The 20,591-nt window shown below is 48.8% G+C and overlaps 1 protein-coding gene across 1 annotated transcript in view; it reads left to right on the top strand.

Annotated features, from left to right (window-relative positions):
* The window catches only part of ADAM33 (ADAM metallopeptidase domain 33), a 66,179-nt gene that overhangs the window by 22,547 nt on the left and 23,041 nt on the right, over positions 1-20,591 (top strand). The window contains exons 4-5 of the mRNA XM_089662199.1: positions 5,452-5,530; positions 18,220-18,296. Of these exons, the coding sequence (XP_089518325.1) occupies positions 5,452-5,530; positions 18,220-18,296 (156 nt within the window). The remainder of the gene's footprint in view (positions 1-5,451; positions 5,531-18,219; positions 18,297-20,591) is intronic.

The following is a 20,591-nucleotide window of genomic DNA, read 5'->3' as shown; positions in this document are numbered from 1 at the left end:
TTTCCTTCACTCTCTTTGCATTTTTCCTGCAAAGAACTGTACTGGAATGCAGTAAAACGCATCAAAATGCACCAGAATGCATGAAAAATGCACTGGAACGCACATGTTCATTTTCCCTCTCTTTTTGCAATTTTCCTGTAATGAACTGTACTGGAATGCAGTAAAACGCACCAGAATGCACCAACAATGCACTGGAACGCACATGTTCATGTTTCCCCCTCTCTTTTTGCATTTTTCCTGCAAAGAACTGTACTGGAATGCAGTAAAACGCATCAAAACGCACCAGAATGCATGAAAAATGCACTGGAACGCACATGTTCATTTTCCCCCTCTCTTTTTGCATTTTTCCTGCAATGAACTGTACTGGAATGCAGTAAAATGCATCAAAACGCACCAGAATGTACCAAAAATGCACTGGAACACACATGTTCATTTTTCCTTCTCTTTTTGCATTTTTCCTGCAAAGAACTGTACTGGAATGCAGTAAAATGCATCAAAACGCATTTCTAACAGCAGCCCTGCTTGCAGTTCCAGTGCGTTCCAGTTGCAGAAAAAAAAGTAGAACAGGCTGCAGTTTTACTGCAAAGAACTGTACTGGAACATAGTAAAATGCAACAAAACGCACCAGTGCACCAAAAATTCACTGGAACGCACATGTTCATGTTTCCCTCTCTCTTTTTGAATCTGTCCTGCAAAGAACTGTACTGGAATGCTGTAAAACACATCAAAATGCACCACAATGTACCAAAAATGCACATGTTCCTTTTTCCCCTATTTGCATTTTTCCTGCAAAGAACTGTAGTGGAATGCAGTAAAACGCACCAGAATGTACCAAAAAATGCACTGGAACGCACATGTTCATTTTTCCCCTCACTTGTTTGCAATTGTACTGCAAAAACTGTACTGGAATGCGGTAAAATGCATCAAAACGCACCAGAATGCACCAAAAATGCACTGGAACGCACATGTTCATTTATCCCCCCTCTCTCCTTTTGCATTTTTCCTGCAAAGAACTGTACTGGAACGCAATAAAACGCATCAAGAATGCACAAAAAATGGACTAAAATGCACATGTTCACTTTTCCCTCCTTTTTTGCATTTTCCCTGCAAAGGACTGTACTGGAACACAGTAAAATGCATCAAAGCGCACCAGAATGTACCAAAAATGCACTGGAACGCACATGTTCATTTTCCCCCTCTCTTTTTGCAATTTTCCTGCAATGAACTGTACTGGAAAGCAGTAAAAAGCACCAGAATGTACCAAAAATGCACTGGAACGCACATGTTCGTTTCCCCCTCTCTTTTTGCATTTTTCCTGCAAAGAACTGTACTGGAATGCAATAAAATGCATCAAAACGCATTTCTAACAGCAGCCCTGCTTGCAGTTCCAGTGCGTTCCAGTTGCAGAAAAAAAAGTAGAACAGGCTGCATTTTTTACTGCAAAGAACTGTACTGGAACGCAGTAAAATGCATCAAAACGCACCAGATCTACCAGATGCACCAAAAATTCACTGGAACGTGCATGTTCATGTTTCCCTCTCTCTTTTTGCATTTTTTCTGCAAAGAACTGTACTGGAATGCAGTAAAACGCATCAAAAATGCACCAAACGCACCAAAAACTAACTGGAACGCACATGTCCCAATTTAAATTGAAGAGAGGGGGAAAATGAACTGGAAAGTATAAAAAAAATGCACCGGAACGCGTCAAAAAAGCATCGAAAATGCACCAGAACGCGTCAAAAAAGCATCAGAAATGCACCAGAACGCATCAAAAAAGCATCAAAAATGCACCAGAGCGTGTCAAAAACGCAACAAAAATGCACCGTATTGCGCCCAAACCGCATCATAACGCGCATGCGGAAATGCATCCGGAACACACCTGGACTGCGTTTCTATGGTGTGAAGCGGCCCTGAAGGTTCACAGACTTTAGCGCTGTTGCGGAGTTTCGTGGATCGCAGAAGAATGGAAATCCTCGGCACCTGGAGTCGCTCTTTTATGAGGAATGAAGAGTTTTGTCCTGGGGGGCCCCTCATGCCCCTGCGTTACCCCGGCCCTGCGCTTTCCTAGGAATACAGAATCCGTAGCCCTGGGGGGGGGGGGGGGGGGGGGCAGCAGATGTCACGGCTCTGAGGTGTCAGCATTGCAGGGATTCCTCTGGGTTGTCACATTCCCCGCGTGTCTCCACAGTACAGGACAGAGATGGTTGATGATGATAAACACCTTCCTACAAATACGAGTCGCACCTGAACCCAAACACCAGCCAATCCCCATCATCGGAACATCAGCTACCGTGCTGCTCCTCCAGGGACACAGTGCAGTGAGTGAGCGTTGTCACCCGAGGACAGGAAGTGTGTTACTGGCAGGATCACCGGGTGATCATGTTTGTTTCTGGTTTTCGATACTTTGAAGTGATCAGACTGTAGATTCCAAGGATCTTTCAGAACGAGACGGCCTCATTTTCTAGTTGAAGGAAGGACGCCCATTATCATCTAGCTCTTTCCTCCCTAGTCTGACTGTCCCTGGCGTCGCCCCTTTCATTCATCATCTTCAGCACAGGTTCCACCCATCGCTGCTGTCCATCACTGTTATCATCTCCAGTGGTTGGCCCCGGGCCCCGGAATTCAGAGGAGAAGGACCAAACTTCATTCTCCAGATCTGCTCCCACTGCTTTGCTTCCCAGCCTACTGCCTGCTTCCAAGGGGGAATTCTGGGTAGCCTAATGTATGGGGGGATTCTGGGCACCCTAATACAAGAGGGGGGACCCTGATGTAAGGGGGTGAATCTTTGGAGCCTGCATGAAAGGGTGAGACTCTGGAGACCCTAGCGTAATGGGGGGGGGACCATGATGACCTTGATTTAAGAAGGGGGGATCTGGGGACCTTGATGTAAGGGGGGAAATCTGGGGACCCTGATGTATTGGGGGATTCTGGGCACCCTAATACAAGAGGGGGGGGGCTCTGGGGACCCTGATGTAAGGGGGGGAATCTTTGGAGCCTGCATGAAAGGGGGAGACTCTGGAGACCCTAACATAATGGGGGGACCCTGCTGACCTTGATTTAAGAAGGGCGGATTTGAGGACCTTGATGTAAGCAGAGTACTCTGATATAGGGGGACTCTGGAGACCCTAATGTAATGGGGGGGGAGGGGGCTCTGGGGACCCTGATATAAGGGGGGAAATCTGGGGACCCTGATGTAAGGGGGTGAATCTTTGGAGCCTGCATGACAGGGGGAGACTCTGGAGACCCTAACATAATGGGGAGGGAGGGGGACCCTGATGACCTTGATTTAAGAAGGGGGGATCTGGGGACCTTGATGTGAGCAGGGGACTCTGAAATAGCGGCACTCTGGCAACTGGGAACGCTGATGACCTTGATTATAGAAGGGGGGAACTCTGGGGACCTTAATATAAGGGGAGGGGGGGTGTGGGGACCTTGATGTAAGGGGGGAATTCTGGTATAGAGGGGTCTCTGGGGACCCTGATGTAAGGGGAGCAAATATGGGTATGCTGATATAAGGGGGGAACTCTTGGGCCCAGATGAAAGTGGAAGCTATGAGGACCCTAAAGTAAGGGAGGGGCCTCTTGGGACCCTGATGACCGTGACTCTGGGGACCTTATAATAAGGGGGGGTTTGGGGACCTTGATGTAAGGGGGGGACCCTGGGGAGCATTGATGTAGCAGGGGAACTCTTGGGACCCTGATGTAAGGGAGGGGGCTCTGGGGACCCTGATGATCTTGATTTAAGAAAGGGGGAAACTCTGGGGACCTTAATATAAGGGGGGGGGGGGGGGGGTTGGGGACCTTGGGGATCCCTGATGTAGGGGGGGAACTCTTGGGACCCTGATGTAAGGGGAGGGGGGGGGACTCTGGGGACCATCATGTAAGGATGGAGTCATTTATTTCATACATATGTATTAATTTCAATTGTCTGAAGTTGGCACCTTTTATCTGCAAAATGTATTTCTACACAAAGATGGCAGCTGTGACCAAAAGTACCGTTTTACTACCCCAGTACGTCACTTGGAGAGAGTTCCCACCGATGTCTCCTTAAAGCGGACTTGAACATGAAAAGTGAGGGACTCCTTTGTTATGGGGGACATCTAGAAATGTATTTATAACAGACATTTACAATATACATGCTACACATTTCCATCAGTCTCCGCCCTCGAGGAACGTACAAATCTAAGGGTCCCATCCAGGGGCGGACTGACAACTCATGGGGCCCCCCGGCAATAGGGGATCATGGGGCCCCTGTGTCCTTGCCCAAACTCAAAAAAGCCTATGAAAAAGGTACCAGGGGCACCTCCTGGGGCCCCCTACTGACCCCGGGCCCTCAGGCAGTGCCCGAGTTTCCAAATGGTCAGTCCACCCCTGGTCCCATCTCACATGCATACATACTGTAGATTAGGGCCAGTGCAGACTGGAACCAGTTAACTTACCAACATATGGGCTGTGGGAGGAAACCCAAGCAAGCACTGGGAGAACATGCAAACTCCATGTAGACAGTGTCCTGCCTGGGAAGTGAACAGAAGACCTTGTTGTCCCGTTGTCCTGATCACCTCTTAAAATATAGCAGTGCACCTCGTGGAATGTGAGTGTGCCTAGCAGGGGCGGACTGACAATTCATGGGGCCCCCGGGCAATAGGGGATCATGGGGCTCCTGTGTCCTCGCCCACACTCAAACCACACCAAAAAAGCCTATGAAGGGTACCAGGGGCATCTCATGGGGCCCCCTGCTGACCCCGGGCCCTTGGGCAGTGCTCGAGTGCCCAAATGGTCAGTCCGCCCCTGGTGCCTAGGCACTCCTGTTCTGTAGCCTCCTAGCTGTATGTCTGTAGTGTGAGTGCTGCCTCTGATTGCCAGTCCTGGAGAGGAAGCTGTACCTAAGAACCTGCAGCGGTAGGATCTCCCTGCTTCTTCTTCTTCATTCATTCTGTGGATATGTGCTTCCTCCACTTCTCATGCTGTTTCTCCATCATTACCCTCCTCCAGTCATCAGATCACTGACCATCACATGGGGGCTCTTAGAAGGGGAGGCGGTACCAAGATGGCCCCCTCCAGAACTAGGCATGGCAAGACAGTCATGGGGAAAGGATCAGCTGCAGGGAGAACACGTGACTAGTATTCTGTCCTCGGCAGGGGCACTTAAAAACTGACCATTTAGAAACTCGGGCACCGCCCGAGGGCCCGGGGTCAGTAGGGGGCCCCATGAGATGCCCCTGGTACCTTTTTCATAGGCTTTTTTGAGTTTGGGCAAGGACACAGGGGCCCCATGATCCCCTATTGCCCGGGGGCCCCATGAGTTGTCAGTCCAGCCCTGGTCCTCTGTGTATTTTTATATATGGCACAGCTTCCGCAGGACAGGTCCTCTTTACAGGGATACATATATAATGATGCGTCTCACAGATCTGCGTGTTTCTGTCTGAATTATAATCGCTGCTTTTATTTCCAGAGATCTCCTGCCGCTGAATTTTACTGCATCCTATTATAGAGGAGATGGGGGATTGGTGACCGAGGCCCCGGGACATCTGGTATGTCATGTATGTTCTGTGGGGAGGGAACACGGAAACATCAGAATACTCTGCAGACAAATGTTTCCTGTAAACCATCCGCAGAGGGAAAAAACTAAGAATTTGTGATTCTGTTCATCCAGCCTTATGATCCAGACAGGGCAGTGGAGGCGGGGCCTAATATTCCTGCACACCAGACTGCAACCATCGCATGCACAGCCCACCAAAGACCAAGACTGGACAGTCAAGGATCAGCAGCACACTAATCAGTCACCCCAGTTCCTGCACCTTCGCCCCTCTGATCACCCCAGTCCCTGCACCTTCACCCCTCAGATCACCCCAGTCCCTGCACCTTCACCCCTCAGATCATCCCAGTCCCTGCACCTTCACCCCTCAGATCACCCCAGTTCCTGCACATTCACCTCTTAGACCACCCCAGTTCCTGCACCTTCACCTCTTAGACCACCCCAGTTCCTGCACCTTCACCTCTTAGACCACCCCAGTTCCTGCACCTTCACACCTCAGATCAACCCAGTTCCTGCACCTTCACCCCTCAGATCACCCCAGTTCCTGCACCTTCACCCCCCAGATCACCCCAGTTCCTGCACCTTCACCCATCAGATCACCCCAGTCCCTGCACCTTCACCCCTCAGATCACCCCAGTTCCTGCACCTTCACCTCTTAGACCACCCCAGTTCCTGCACCTTTACCCCTCAGATCACCCCAGTTCCTGCACCTTCTTACCTCATATCACCCCAGTCCCTGCACCTTCACCCCTCAGATCACCCCAGTTCCTGCACCTTCACCTCTTAGACCACCCCAGTTCCTGCACCTTTACCCCTCAGATCACCCCAGTTCCTGCACCTTCTTACCTCATATCTCCCCAGTTCCTGCACCTTCACCTCTTAGACCACCCCAGTTCCTGCACCTTCACCTCTTAGATCACCCCAGTTCCTGCACCTTCTTACCTCATATCACCCCAGTTCCTGCACCTTCACCTCTTAGATCACCCCAATTGCTGCACCTTTACCCCTCAGATCACCCCAATTCCTGTACCTTCAACCCACAGAAAACCCCAATTTCTGTACTTTCACACCTCAGATCAACCCAGTTCCTGCACCTTTACCCCTTAGGGTACCCCAATTCCTGCATCTTTACACTTCAGATCACCTCAATTCCTGCACCTTCACACTTCAGGCCATTGCCATGTGTTCTGTACTGATTTCAATTGAAAATGCATTGGAGGGCGAACCCCATCATTGTCAGTCTTTACAATCGGTGAATAATTAGCAGAAAACATTTTCAGTGTCAAGTTTTAACAATTTCTCGTTTGTTTTTATATCCTCGACCACTGAGCCTGTGTTCACATGTATGCGGTGCGGTAAAGGAATCACATGTGATTCGCAAAGGAACCGCACCGCATGTCTGTGCAAATCACATGTGATTTGTGTGCGGCAGTGGTGTCCCGAGGCAGGTGCGGGGGGTGCGCGCCGCACCGGGTGACACCTACCTACGCACGGGGTGACACTGGACCCGCTCCACGAAAAGGTAAGTCATTCCTGCGGGGACCGTCGGCTTTCTTTACAACTTACCTTTTTGTGGAGCGGGTCCGGTGTCACCCCATATAGGTTGCATGCTGACGATCCCCGCAGGATGGATCGGATCTGCGGATTGGGGAGCATAATGGATCGGAGTCCGATCCATTATGCTCAATCCGCAGATCCGATCCATCCTGCGGGGATCATTGGCTTTCTTTCCGACTTACCTTTTCGTGGAGCGGGTCCGGTGTCACCCCATATAGGTTGCATGCTGACGATCCCTGCAGGATGGATCGGATCTGCGGATTGGGGAGCATAATGGATCGGAGTCCGATCCATTACGCTCAATCCGCAGATCCGATCCATCCTGCGGGGATCATTGGCTTTCTTTCCGACTTACCTTTTCGTGGAGCGGGTCCGGTGTCACCCCGTATAGGTTGCATGCCGATGATCCCCGCAGGATGGATCGGATCTGCGGATTGGGGAGCATAATGGATCAGAGTCCGATCCATGACGCTCAATCCGCAGATCCGATCCATCCTGCGGGGATCGTCTGCTTGCTTTACGACTTACCTTTTCGCGGAGCGGGTCCGGTGTCACCCCGTGCAGTAGGTGTCACCCCGCACCTGCCTCGGGACGCCACTAAGGCTTGGTTCACACTGGATGCGATTTAAAATCGCATGTTTTGTTTGCGATTTCACTGCGTTTTCTGAAGATTTGTTTGCAACTTGTGAAGATTTCCCAGCGAGTCCGATCCATTATGCTCAATCCGCAGATCTGATCCATCCTGCAGCGATCGTCGAAAGGGGTGTCACCAAGTGTTATCGCACCGGGTGACACCAACCCTAGGGACGCCCCTGGTGTGCAGCGTTTTGTATGGCTCTAATCGCACCGCACCAAAAACGTACAGGACCCTTGTTTTCGGTCCGCACTAGAATCGGATCGCACGGGTATTCACACCTATGCAATCCAATTGTGCACATCGCACCACGTTTTGTGGACCACTTTCGGGGTGTTGTTACATACACACCCGCAGCGGTTCGCATGAACACGGTGCGATTTTGATGCGGTGCGGAATTCGCACTGAAAACGCTGCAAATTCCGCATCGCATCAATGTGAACCCGGGCTTAGCTCTGTTTATGAATAATGCTGCCATATAAAATCTGTGTGGGACAGAGGCGGACTGACCATTTGAGCATTCAGGCACTGCCCGAGGGCCCGGGGTGAGTAGGGGGCCCCATGAGATGCCCCTGGTACCTTTTTCATAGGCTTTTTTTGAGTGTGGGCAAGGGGCCCCATGATCCTCTATTGCTCGGGGTCCCATGAGTTGTCAGTCATGGTGTGGGTCCTTGGTGTAATGTAGGTTCTGTGGACCCCCCCCCCCCCCCCCGTCCACAGAACCTACATTACACCAAGGACCCACACCATGACTGCCAACTCATGGGACCCACGGGGCCCCCCACTCCAGGGTGTGGGTAATAATTCCAGTCTTCCGCTAGCTTCTCAGCACACCACCGATTGGTTGGCGTGACATTCCTATGGGGTCAGGTGGAACCCTGAGGCTACCTGTGTAGAGCAGAGCACATGGCGGGCTGTAAATCACTGGTTGGGGGGGGGGGGGGGCGCGTCACATCAAGAATGTGTGAAAATGACAGCATTTATGGGTTCAAATATTCCTTCCTCCCAGCTACACAAAACGGGAACGTGCCGGTCACGCTTTATTAGGCCACACAATACACCATTCATCCACTAATAGAAGCATTCAATGTTAGTTCGTTGGGTCTTGTTATTGGGAGGCTCACATAGCTGAGGGGGTCGGCGTGTTTTTCAATTTTTCAGCAGATGCTCCAAAGTTTTAAAGAAAAGATTTACTGTGTGATAGGGAACACTGGAAATGCGCAGAACCCTGAAACCACTTCCTGGTTGGTGCCTAGGCACTTCCTGAGGGTGCCTAGGCACCATTGCCTGCAGAAGAGAAGGCAGAAGAGTCATCATAGTCAACTAGAATTCCCCCATACAGTGAAGGAAATGTGTATTTGCTCCCCGGCTGATGTTGAATGTTCGCCCCTCACACAGAGATGATCGGTCTAACAATGGAATGTTCGGTGTAACACTGAGAGACAGAATAGCAACAACAAATTCAGCAGAAATGCGTCTAACAAATGATGACTGATCTGCATGTTCATGAGGGAGATAAGGATTTGATCCCCTTCACAAAACATGACTTAGTACTTGGTGGCCAATCCCTTGTTGGCAATCACAGAGGTCAGACGTTTCCTGGAGTTGGCCCCCAGGTTCGCACACATCTCAGGAGGGATTTTGGCCCACTCCTCTTGGCAGATCCTCTCCAAGTCATTAAGGTTTGTTGGCTGACGTTTGGCAACTCGAACTTTCAGCTCCCTCTACAGGGCGAGGGTGGGGAATCCTCCTCTGAATCACCTTCTTGAACCTCCTCCTAATCACTCACCTGTTTCATGTGACTTGACCTGAATAGCTGGAAACCAAATATCACAGACTATTCACAGCCTTATAGTAAAGGATTCCGCTGAAGAGTTCAAGAGCCTTCAAACAGAAGAAAAGGGAGGTGAGTCCCTCCTCTGAATCATTCAGCTGTACTTGTTGCAGGTTGATCAGAATACCAGAGACCAAAGTACACCGGCTATTCACAGCCTTGTAGTAAAGGATTCAGCTAAAGAAGGAGAGGGAGAGGGTGGGGAATCCTCCTCTGAATCACCTGCTTGAATCCTCCTCTTAATAACTCAGCTGTGCTTGTTGCAGGTAGATCAGAATACCAGAGACCAAAGTACACCGGCTATTCACAGCCTTGTAGTAAAGGATTCAGCTAAAGAAGGAGAGGGTGGGGAATCCTACTCTGAATCACCTGCTTGAATCCTCCTCTTAATCACTCAGCTGTGCTTGTTGTAGGTAGATCAGAATATCAGAGACCAAAGTACACCGGCTATTCACAGCCTTGTAGTAAAGGATTCAGCTAAAGAGGGAGAGGGTGGGGAATCCTCCTCTGAATCACCTTCTTGAACCTCCTCTTAATCACTCACCTGTTTCATGTAATTAGTTCTGAATAGCTGGAAACCAAATATCACAGACTATTCACAGCCTTATAGTAAAGGAATCCGCTGAAGAGTTCAAGAGCCATCAAACAGAAGAAAAGGTAGGTGAGTCCCTCCTCTGAATCATTCATCTGTGCTTGTTGCAGGTAGATCAGAATATCAGAGACCAAAGTACACAGGCTATTCACAGCCTAATAGTAAAGGATTCAGCTAAAGAGGGAGAGGGTGGGAAATCCTACTCTGAATCACCTTCTTGAACCTCCTATTAATCACTCAGCTGTTTCATGTGACTCGACCTGAATAGCTGGAAACCAAATATCACAGACTATTCACAGCCTTATAGTAAAGGAATCAGCTGAAGAGTTCAAGAGCCTTCAAACTGAAGAAAAAAGGAGGTGAGTTCCTCCTCTGAATCATTCAGCTGTACCAGGGGCGGACTGACCATTTGGAAACTCGGGCACTGCCCAAGGGCCCGGGGTCAGTAGGGGGCCCCTTGAGATGCCCCTGGTACCTTTTTCATAGGTTTTTTTGAGTTTGGGCAAGGACACAGGGGCCCCATGATCCCCTATTTCCCGGGGGCCCCATGAGTTGTCAGTCCGCCCCTGATCTGTACTTGTTGTAGTAGATCTGCATATCAGATACCAAAGTGCACAGGCTATTCACAGCCTAACAGTAAAGGATTCAGCCAGAGGTAGGGACCTTTCATAGAGGGAGAGGATAGGGAATCCTCCTCTGAATCACCTTCTTGAACCTCCTCTTAATCACTCGTCTGTTTCATGTAATTAGTTCTGAATAGCTGGAAACCAAATATCACAGACTATTCACAGCCTTATAGTAAAGGATTCAGCTAAAGAGGTAGAAACCTTTCTTATAGAGGGAGAGGGTGGGGAATCCTCCTCTGAATCACTGAACTATGTGCTGAGATTACACTGAATAGTGTTAAACCAAATAACAGAGACTATTCACAGCCCTATAGTAAACTATTCCATTGAAGAGGCGGCAAACCTTTCTTGAACCTCCTCCTAATTACTCAGCTTTTTGTTGTGATTAGAGCTGAATAGCTGGAAAATAGCACAGACTAATCACAGCCTTCTAGTAAATCATTCAGCTTTCAAACAGAAGGAGAGGGAGGTGAGCCCCTCCTCTGAAGAGCTCAGGTGTGTGTATTGTGATTAGTCCGGAATAGCCAAAGACCAAATAAAACAGGCTATTCACAGCCTAATAGTAAATGATTCAGCCGAAGAGGTAGAGGAGGTTCTTGGAAAGGAAGAGGGGAGGGAGTTCCTCTGCTGAATCACTCAGCTGCTTGTTGTGATTGGACTGTACTAGGGAACAAATGAAACAGGCTATTCACAGCCTAATAGTAAATGATTCAGCCGAAGAGGTAGAGGAGGTTCTTGTAAAGGAAGAGGGGAGGGAGTTCTTCTGCTGAATCACTCAGCTGCTTGTTGTGATTGGACTGTACTAGGGAACAAATGAAACAGGCTATTCACAGCCTAATAGTAAATGATTCAGCTGAAGAATCTTCCTTCAGCTGAATCATTAAGTAGAGTACCTTTTTGTAAAGGAAGAGGGGAGGGAGTTCTTCTGCTGAATCGCTCAGCTGCTTGTTGTGATTGGACTGAATAACTGGACAGCAAATGAAACAGGCTATTCACAGTATAATAGTAAATGATTCAGTTGAAGAGGTAGAGATCATTCTTGTAAAGGAAGAGGGGAGGGAGTTCCTCTGCTGAATCACTCATCTGCTTGTTGTGATTGGACTGAGTAACTGAACAGAAAATGAAACAGGCTATTCACAGCCTAATAGTAAATGATTCAGATGAAAAGGAAGAGGACATTCTTGTGAAGGAAGAGGGGAGGGAGTTCTTCTGCTGAATCACTCAGCTGCTTATTGTGATTGGACTGTACTACGGTAGGGAAAAAATGAAACAGGCTATTCACAGCCAAATAGTAAATGATTCAGCCGAAGAGGTAAAGGAAGAGGGGAGGGTGTTCCTCTGCTGAATCACTCAGATGCTTGTTATAATTTGCCTGAATAACTGGACAGCAAATGAAACGGGCTATTCACAGCCTAATAGTAAATGAAACAGGCTATTCACAGCCTAATAGTAAATGATTCAGTTAAAGAGGTAGAGATCATTCTTGTAAAGGAAGAGGGGACGGAGTTCCTCTGCTGAATCGCTCAGCTGCTTGTTGTGATTGGACTGAATAACTGAACAGCAAATGAAACAGACTATTCACAGCCTAATAGTAAATGAAACAGGCTATTCACAGCCTAATAGTAAATGAAACAGGCTATTCACAGCCTAATAGTAAATGAAACAGGCTATTCACAGCCTAATAGTAAATGATTCAGTTGAAGAGGTAGAGATCATTCTTGTAAATGAAGAGGGGAGGGAGTTCCTCTGCTGAATCATTCAGCTGCTTGTTGTGATTGGACTGAATTAGAGAACAAAATGAAACAGGCTATTCACAGCCTAATAGTAAATGATTCAGCCAAAGAGGTAGAGGAGGTTCTTGTAAAGGAAGAGGGGAGGGAGTTCCTCTGCTGAATCATTCAGCTGCTTGTTGTGATTGGACTGTACTACGGAACAGGGGCGGACTGACCATTTGGAAACTCGGGCACTGCCTGAGGGCCGGGGTCAGTAGGGGGGCCCCATGAGATGCCCCTGGTACTTTTTCATAGGCTTTTTTGAGTTTGGGCAAGGACACAGGGGCCCAATGATCCCCTATTGCCCGGAGGCCCCATGAGTTGTCAGTCCGCCCCTGCTAGGGAACAAAATGAAACAAGCTATTCACAGCCTAATAGTAAATTATTCTGTTGACAAGCAATAAACAGACGGGAGTACGCCCCCTCCTTGCAGCAAGTGGTACACATGAAACTTTATTATTTTAGTTCTTACTTTACTTTTTTTTAGTCCTGAATAGAACATACAGGACGCTTTGTATTGCATTGCAGTCATTTGTAGGACGGGCGTGGTGCTGCAGTCGCTGATTCAGTCCCTCCTCCCAGATCCGGAACCCAGAATAATGATGACCGATCTTGTCATGTGTGACCGACTCCCGTGTTGTGATGGAACGGTCACCCTTCCTCTCCTCCCATAGTGTGCAGCGCTGATATCGCTGATGATCTGCGGGGCCCCCAGGAGGACACCGCTAGGCAGCTGCTGTATGAGGACCGGGAGCAGGCCTGGGCAGGCACTGCATTCTAATGACGGCGTCCTGGGCCCCTCACTTCACGGGAACCAGAGCCTAGGGGCCCAACTCTGATCCTACTGACACCATCCAACTCTTCCCTCCGGAGTTCACCGTTTCCTCTGAGCTGTCATTGTGCTGTGACATCAGCGCGTCTCCAAAGCTGCACCATCTCCAGTGCGACTTTTGCTGCGATTTGACTTTACATTCTATGGATCAAAGTCGCATCGAAAGTCTCACCAAATCAGTTCGTGTAGCTTTTCAAAGTCGCTGTGATTTGAGCGGGTGCCATTGTAAAGAATGGGCTGCAATTTGTCATGCGACTTTGCATGACACATCACACGAGTGTGAAAGGAGCCTCACACCCCGGTCACGCCAAACCCGGCTTTGAAATTGTGCGACTTACAGTGAAGTCGCACGATTCCAAAGTCGGATGACACGTCGATTTCAGGTGTGATTTGCAAGTCGCATGGTGTGAAAATCGCATCCAGTGTGACTGGGGACATAGCTGCCACAATTTCAGGTGCGATTTTCAAGACATTCGACACAGATGTCTATGCAAATCGCACCAAAAGTAGCAAATGCACTACTTTAGAAATCGTTGCGCCTCCGACCAAGTCAGAACCACACTGATATGACCGCTGTAATTGCGGACAATACGGTGCGACATGGCGTGCGATTTGCAAGTCGCATGGTGTGAAAATTGCATGCCAATTCGCATACAGTGTGACTGGGGACTTAGCCGCCGCAAATTTCAGGTGCGATTTGGGAATTGATATTGTACCTGAAATCAGATCAAGAAGGAACCGCACTGATATGACCGCTCTAATTGAGGACAATAGGGGGCGACATGGCATGCGATTTGCAAGTCGCATGGTGTGAAAATCGCATGCCGATTTGCATCCAGTGTGACTGGGGACTTAGCTGCCGCAATTCCAGGTGCGATTTGCAAGACATTCGACACAGATGTCTATGCAAATCGCGCCAAAAGTAGCACATGCACTACTTAAGAAATCGGTGCAGCTCCAACCAAGTCGGAACTGCACTGATATGACCGCTCTAATTGCGGACAATAGGGGGCGTCATGGCGTGCGATTTGCAAGTCGCATGGTGTGCAAATCGCATGCCAATTCGCTTCCAGTGTGACTGGGGACTTAGCCGCTGCAATTTCAGGTGCGATTTGGGAATTGATATCGTACCTGAAATCAGATCTAATGAATGTGAGCGTCTTCACATACGCAATTTGCGGCGCCAAGATTTCTTGTCTGACTTTTTCTGCAGTTTTTGTTGCGATTTCACTTATAGACTACAATAGAAATCGCACTGCAGAAAGCAATGGAAAATGTAAGAAATCGTTGGGAAATCTTCAGAAAAAGCGGCGAACAAAACACGCAATTTTAAATCACATCCAGTGTGAAATTTTCACAAGTTGCAAACAAATCTTCAGAAAACGTGTTGAAATCGCAAACAAAACGCGCTATTTTAAATCGCATTCAGTATGAACCAAGCCTTAGCGCCCGGTCATACCGGTGCAATTTGCGAATTTAAATCGCACCTGAAATCGCATCTAATGAATTTGAATGTCGGTGTCTTAACACGTGCGATTTGTTGCGGCGCAATTTCAAAAGTAATTCTTGTATTACTTTTTCTGCAGTTTTGTTGAGATTTCACAGATGTAATAGAATGTAATGGAAATCGCTCTGCAAATTGCAAGAAGTCGATGAAAATTTTCACAAGTAGCAATAAAGTCTTCAGAAATCATACCTGAAATTTCGCTGAAATTGCACACGAATCGAAAGATTTTAACCACCTCCCACCCGCCATATAGTCCGATGACAGACGCAAGGCGGTTCCCTCGTTCTGATAGGATGTCATATGACGTACTCCCATTCTAACCACACATGCGTGGCTCCGGGAGCGTGCAGCGTGGCGATCGGTGGTGCGCTGTCTTCCTCGGACACAGCGGATCAACGATCAACGGAAAGAGCCGAAGACGTCGGCTCGGTCATGTGATCAGCTGTGTCCAATCACAGCTGATCACATGTAAACCGGGAAATGCCAGTTATCGGCATTTCTCTCCTCACGAGATGTCACGCTGACAGAGGAGAGTAGAGGAGAGCCGGTAATCGACATTCCATGGAGGGGACATGTACACTGATCATCAGGGCACTGATGATCAGTGTAACCCCATCAATGCCACCTGCCAGTGCCCATCAGTGCCTCATCAATGCGACATATCAGTGCCCATCTGAGCTGCCTTTCAGTGCCACCTGCCAGTGCCCATCAGTGCCACATCAATGCCACATATCAGTGCCTACCAGTGCACATCAGTTCCACCTATCAGTGCCAGTCAGTGCTGCCTATCAGTGCCAGTCAGTGCCGCCAGTCAGTGCCAGTCAGTGCCTCCTATCGGTGCCCATCTGTGCTGCCTATCAGTGCCGTCTATCAGTGCCATATATGAGTGCCTTTCAATGCCTATCAGTGCCTCCTCATCAGTGCCCAAAAAAGCTAAAACAAAGCTCTATCTGTCTCAAAAAAATTATAAAAATGTCATATGGGTACAGTGTTGCATGACCGCGCAATTGTCATTCAAAGTGCAACAGCGCTGAAATCTGGAAATTGGCCTGGGCAGGAAGGGGGTAGAAGTGCCCTGTAGGCAGGAAGGGGGTATAAGTGCCCTGTAGGCAGGAAGGGGGTAGAAGTGCCCGGTAGGCAGGAAGGGGGTAGAAGTGCCCTGTAGGCAGGAAGGGGGTAGAAGTGTCCTGTAGGCAGGAAGGGGGTAGAAGTGTCCTGTAGGCAGGAAGGGTGTAGAAGTGTCCCGGTAGACAGGAAGGGGGTAGAAGTGCCCTGTAGGCAGGAAGGGTGTAGAAGTGCCCTGTAGGCAGGAAGGGGGTAGAAGTGCCCTGTAGGCAGGAAGGGGGTAGAAGTGTCCGGTAGGCAGGAAGGGGGTAGAAGTGCCCGGTAGGCAGGAAGGGGGTAGAAGTGCCCTGTAGGCAGGAAGGGGGTGAACGTGTCCTGTAGGCAGGAAGGGGGTAGAAGTGCCCTGTAGGCAGGAAGGGGGTAGAAGTGCCCTGTAGGCAGGAAGGGGGTAGAAGTGCCCTGTAGGCAGGAAGGGGGTAGAAGTGCCCTGTAGGCAGGAAGGGGGTAGAAGTGCCCTGTAGGCAGGAAGGGGGTAGAAGTGCCCGGTAGGCAGGAAGGGGGTAGAAGTGCCCGGTAGGCGAGGGGTTAAATCGCAGCGCTGTGACCGATGACTTAGTCCTAAACCTTTTTATGGGCAAAAATCACACACTTGCCACATGCTTATTCTATCATTTAACATAGAAAACTATCAATATTTCAACCCCATCGATGCGAACAATTGAAAATGCAAAAACGCATTTTTGTGCATTTACAGACACCAGTCGCAGACAGCATTAGCAGATAAAGGGATGAAGCAAGAGAATGTCACTTATGGGGGTATTAGAAAAAAAAGCGCATTATGAGACAAAAATGAATGTTATTTGGCTAATTTCTCTCCAGGTCAAATGTCATTCATAAGAATAGAGTGTAGAGGGAAAATACTGCATTATGGCCACTAGATGGAGATGATGATTTTGGTAAATATGTATTTAGTCATCAGCGCCACCTATTGGCCATAATGTGGTATTTTCCTAATTCACTCTATTCTTTTTGACGGATTATCTTCCACAGACCCGGGAACTCAGCACAGGGATGGTGGGAACCCCTCATAATGGGTACAGCGGGTGTACAGACCCGGGAACTCAGCACAGGGATGGTGGGAACCCCTCATAATGGGCACAGCGAGCGTACAGTCCCGGGAACTCAGCAGAGGGATGGTGGGAACCCCTCATAATGGGCACAGCGGGTGTATAGACCCGGGAACTCAGCACAGGGATCTGACCAATGGAGTGTCCAAGCGACTTCAGAGACTGTCGGGGACTAAGCTCCGCCCATAACTCCAATAAGTTTCCTGGGATGTGAAAACGATGATATAAACATCACAATGTTTTTTCTCTGGTGCTGGGAAGGGATATATGGTGGGGACTGTGACAAAGATAAGGACATTGGGAGCTGGTCCTAGAGGGCAACGAGGAGGGGCAATGAGAGGGGTAACGAGGAGGGGACAAAAAGAGGGGACGAGGAGGGGCAATGAGGAGGGGCAACAAGGAGGGGCAATGAGGAGGGGGCAATGAGGAGGGGCAATGAGGAGGGGCAATGAGGAGGGGGCAATGACGAGGGGGCAATGAGGAGGGGGCAACGAGGGGAGGGCAACGAGGAGGGGGCAATGAGAGGGGGCAACGAGAGGGGGAACGAGGAGGGGCAATGAGAGGGGGCAACGAGGAGGGGCAATTAGGAGGGGACAACAAGAGGGGACAACGAGGAAGGGCAATGAGAGGGGACAACAAGGAGGGGCAATGAGGGGGGCAATGAGAGGGGTAACGAGGAGGGGACAAAAAGAGGGGACGAGGAGGGGCAATGAGAGGGGGCAACGAGGAGGGGCAATTAGGAGGGGACAACAAGAGGGGACAACGAGGAGGGGCAATGAGAGGGGACAACAAGGAGGGGCAATGAGGGGGGCAATGTGGAGGGGGCAACGAGGAGGGGCAATGAGGAGGGAACAACGAGGAGGGGCAATGAGAGGGGGCAACAAGGAGGGGCAATGAGAAGGGGACAACAAGGAGGGGCAATGAGAAGGGGACAACAAGGAGGGGCAATGAGGAGGGGACAACGAGGAGGGGCAATGAGAGGGGACAACGAGGAGGGGCGATGAGAGGGGACAACGAGGAGGGGCAATGAGAAGGAGCAACGAGGAGGGGGCAATGAGAGGGGGCAACGAGGAGGGAGCAATGAGGAGGGACACTTCAGACATGGACAATGTCTCTAACACTCTCTTCCTGCCCACAGGCCCATTGCTGTTACAGGGGAGCAGTGGAGGGAGTTGCGGAGTCCTCGGCCTCGGTGTGTACCTGTCATGGGCTCAGGTAAGCCATCACTACTCTGATCTACCGACAAGATCAGCACATTGTTCTAGTATGAGCGGCTGTAGGAATCGATGTAGGAATTGATGTAGGAATTAATGTAGGAATTGATGTAGGAATTGGTGTAGGAATCGATGTAGGAATTGATGTAGGAATTGATGTAGGAATCGGTGTAGGAATCGGTGTAGGAATTAATGTAGGAATTGATGTAGGAATTGGTGTAGGAATCGGTGTAGGAATCGGTGTAGGAATCGATGTAGGAATTGATGTAGGAATTAATGTAGGAATTGATGTAGGAATCGGTGTAGGAATCGGTGTAGGAATCGATGTAGGAATTGATGTAGGAATCGGTGTAGGAATCGGTGTAGGAATCGATGTAGGAATTGATGTAGGAATCGGTGTAGGAATCGGTGTAGGAATCGGTGTAGGAATCGGTGTAGGAATCGATGTAGGAATCGGTGTAGGAATCGGTGTAGGAATCGGTGTAGGAATCGGTGTAGGAATTAATGTAGGAATTGATGTAGGAATCGGTGTAGGAATCGGTGTAGGAATCGATGTAGGAATCGATGTAGGAATCGGTGTAGGAATTGGTGTAGGAATCGGTGTAGGAATCGATGTAGGAATTGATGTAGGAATCGGTGTAGGAATCGATGTAGGAATTGATGTAGGAATCGGTGTAGGAATCGGTGTAGGAATCGGTGTAGGAATTAATGTAGGAATCGGTGTAGGAATCGATGTAGGAATTGATGTAGGAATCGGTGTAGGAATCGATGTAGGAATTGATGTAGGAATCGGTGTAGGAATCGGTGTAGGAATCGGTGTAGGAATTAATGTAGGAATTGATGTAGGAATCGGTGTAGGAATCGGTGTAGGAATCGATGTAGGAATTGATGACTGCATTCATTTCAAGGGAAGCTATTTTTGTTCTTTTAGGCCTGGTGCACACTGGATGTTTGATGCATTTTTATATTTGTATCATTTATACATCACCTAGGTTTCTCACCATACATGGTCAGGGGTTCCAGGGTTGAGGATCTGGAGGACCACATGGTGAGGGTTTGGAGGAAAAATAAAAACTTGTTGTTTTCTCAGCTCTTGAGAAGTTCTTTCTGGGTCCTGGAGCCCAGAGACTTTGTAGAGCTTTGAGGTGGGAAGCCAAACCTCAGTCTCAACCATGCACGGGTCTTCATATATGTGATCTGACTGAGACTAGGGACTCTCTATACTGTGAGATCCTCCTGACAGCTGACGGAATGGTGAGGGACATGGGACTTCGGTGGGCTGGGGAAGGGATGTAGAGGGGTGAATGGAACTCATAGAAAAACTATCTATTTTTTTTTTACTGTTCTGTTCCCGGTGGGACAAAGTATGTGTAGTCTTTTAACCCATGTGTAGTAGTTTGTCCCCAGCTATGAGGTTGGACTGCATGCCCCTCCTCCTGCATCTGTCTTCATAGCAGCCACTAATCTTTGCACTGAGCCATGGGGAGCAGAAAAAAAACTTTCAAAAGGTCTGCATAACAAGGTAATGGAACTTTATAAAGATTGAAAAGGATATAAAAAGATATGCAAAGACAGGAATATGTCAGTCAGTACAGTTCAATCACTTACAGTATTAACCACTTCCCAACCGGCCTATAGGAAAATGACGGCCGGGCGGGACTCTCGTCGATTTGGGAGGGTGTCATATGACGTCCTTTCCGGATCATGCCTTGTGCATGCCCTCAGGGCCATGCTGTGGCGAGATCTGACAACGGGGCCGATGACAGATCTGTGTACCGGTCCCATTGCCAGTACCACGTGACCTGCTGTGACCAATCACAGCAGATCACATGACAGTTGTATGCAATGGATGGCTTCCTTTCATACCATCCATTGTATACAAGTGTGTCTAGCTGTGAATGGTCACAGCGATCACATGCACAAGCTGGGCCAATCACAGCCCAGCTGTGTCATGTCATAGTTAGTCTGGCTGAAAAAGACAAAAAGTCCATCCAGTTCAACCATAGAAAAAAAAAAGTTATAATCCTATACCCACAGTTGATCCAGAGGAAGGCAAAAAAACCCCAGCAAAGCACGATGCAGTTTGCTCCCGCAGGGGAAAAAATTCCTTCCTGATCCCCGAGAGGCAATCGGATATTCCCTGGATCAACTTTACCTATAAATGTTATATCCAGTTATATTCTGTGGCCAATCACAGCTAATCACAACAAAAAAACCTGAATGAATCGATTTCATTCAGTTAAATGCATGCTTATAGCAAATACATTCTTTGTTATAAGCAATCAAATGGTGTAAA

This window comes from Staurois parvus, unplaced genomic scaffold, assembly GCF_062004578.1.
Source record: "Staurois parvus isolate SC_StPar_1 unplaced genomic scaffold, SC_StPar_1.0 ptg001437l, whole genome shotgun sequence".
Classification (NCBI taxonomy): domain Eukaryota; kingdom Metazoa; phylum Chordata; class Amphibia; order Anura; family Ranidae; genus Staurois; species Staurois parvus.
Note: the sequence above shows the minus strand (reverse complement) of the source record. Positions and strands in the feature narration are given on the sequence as shown.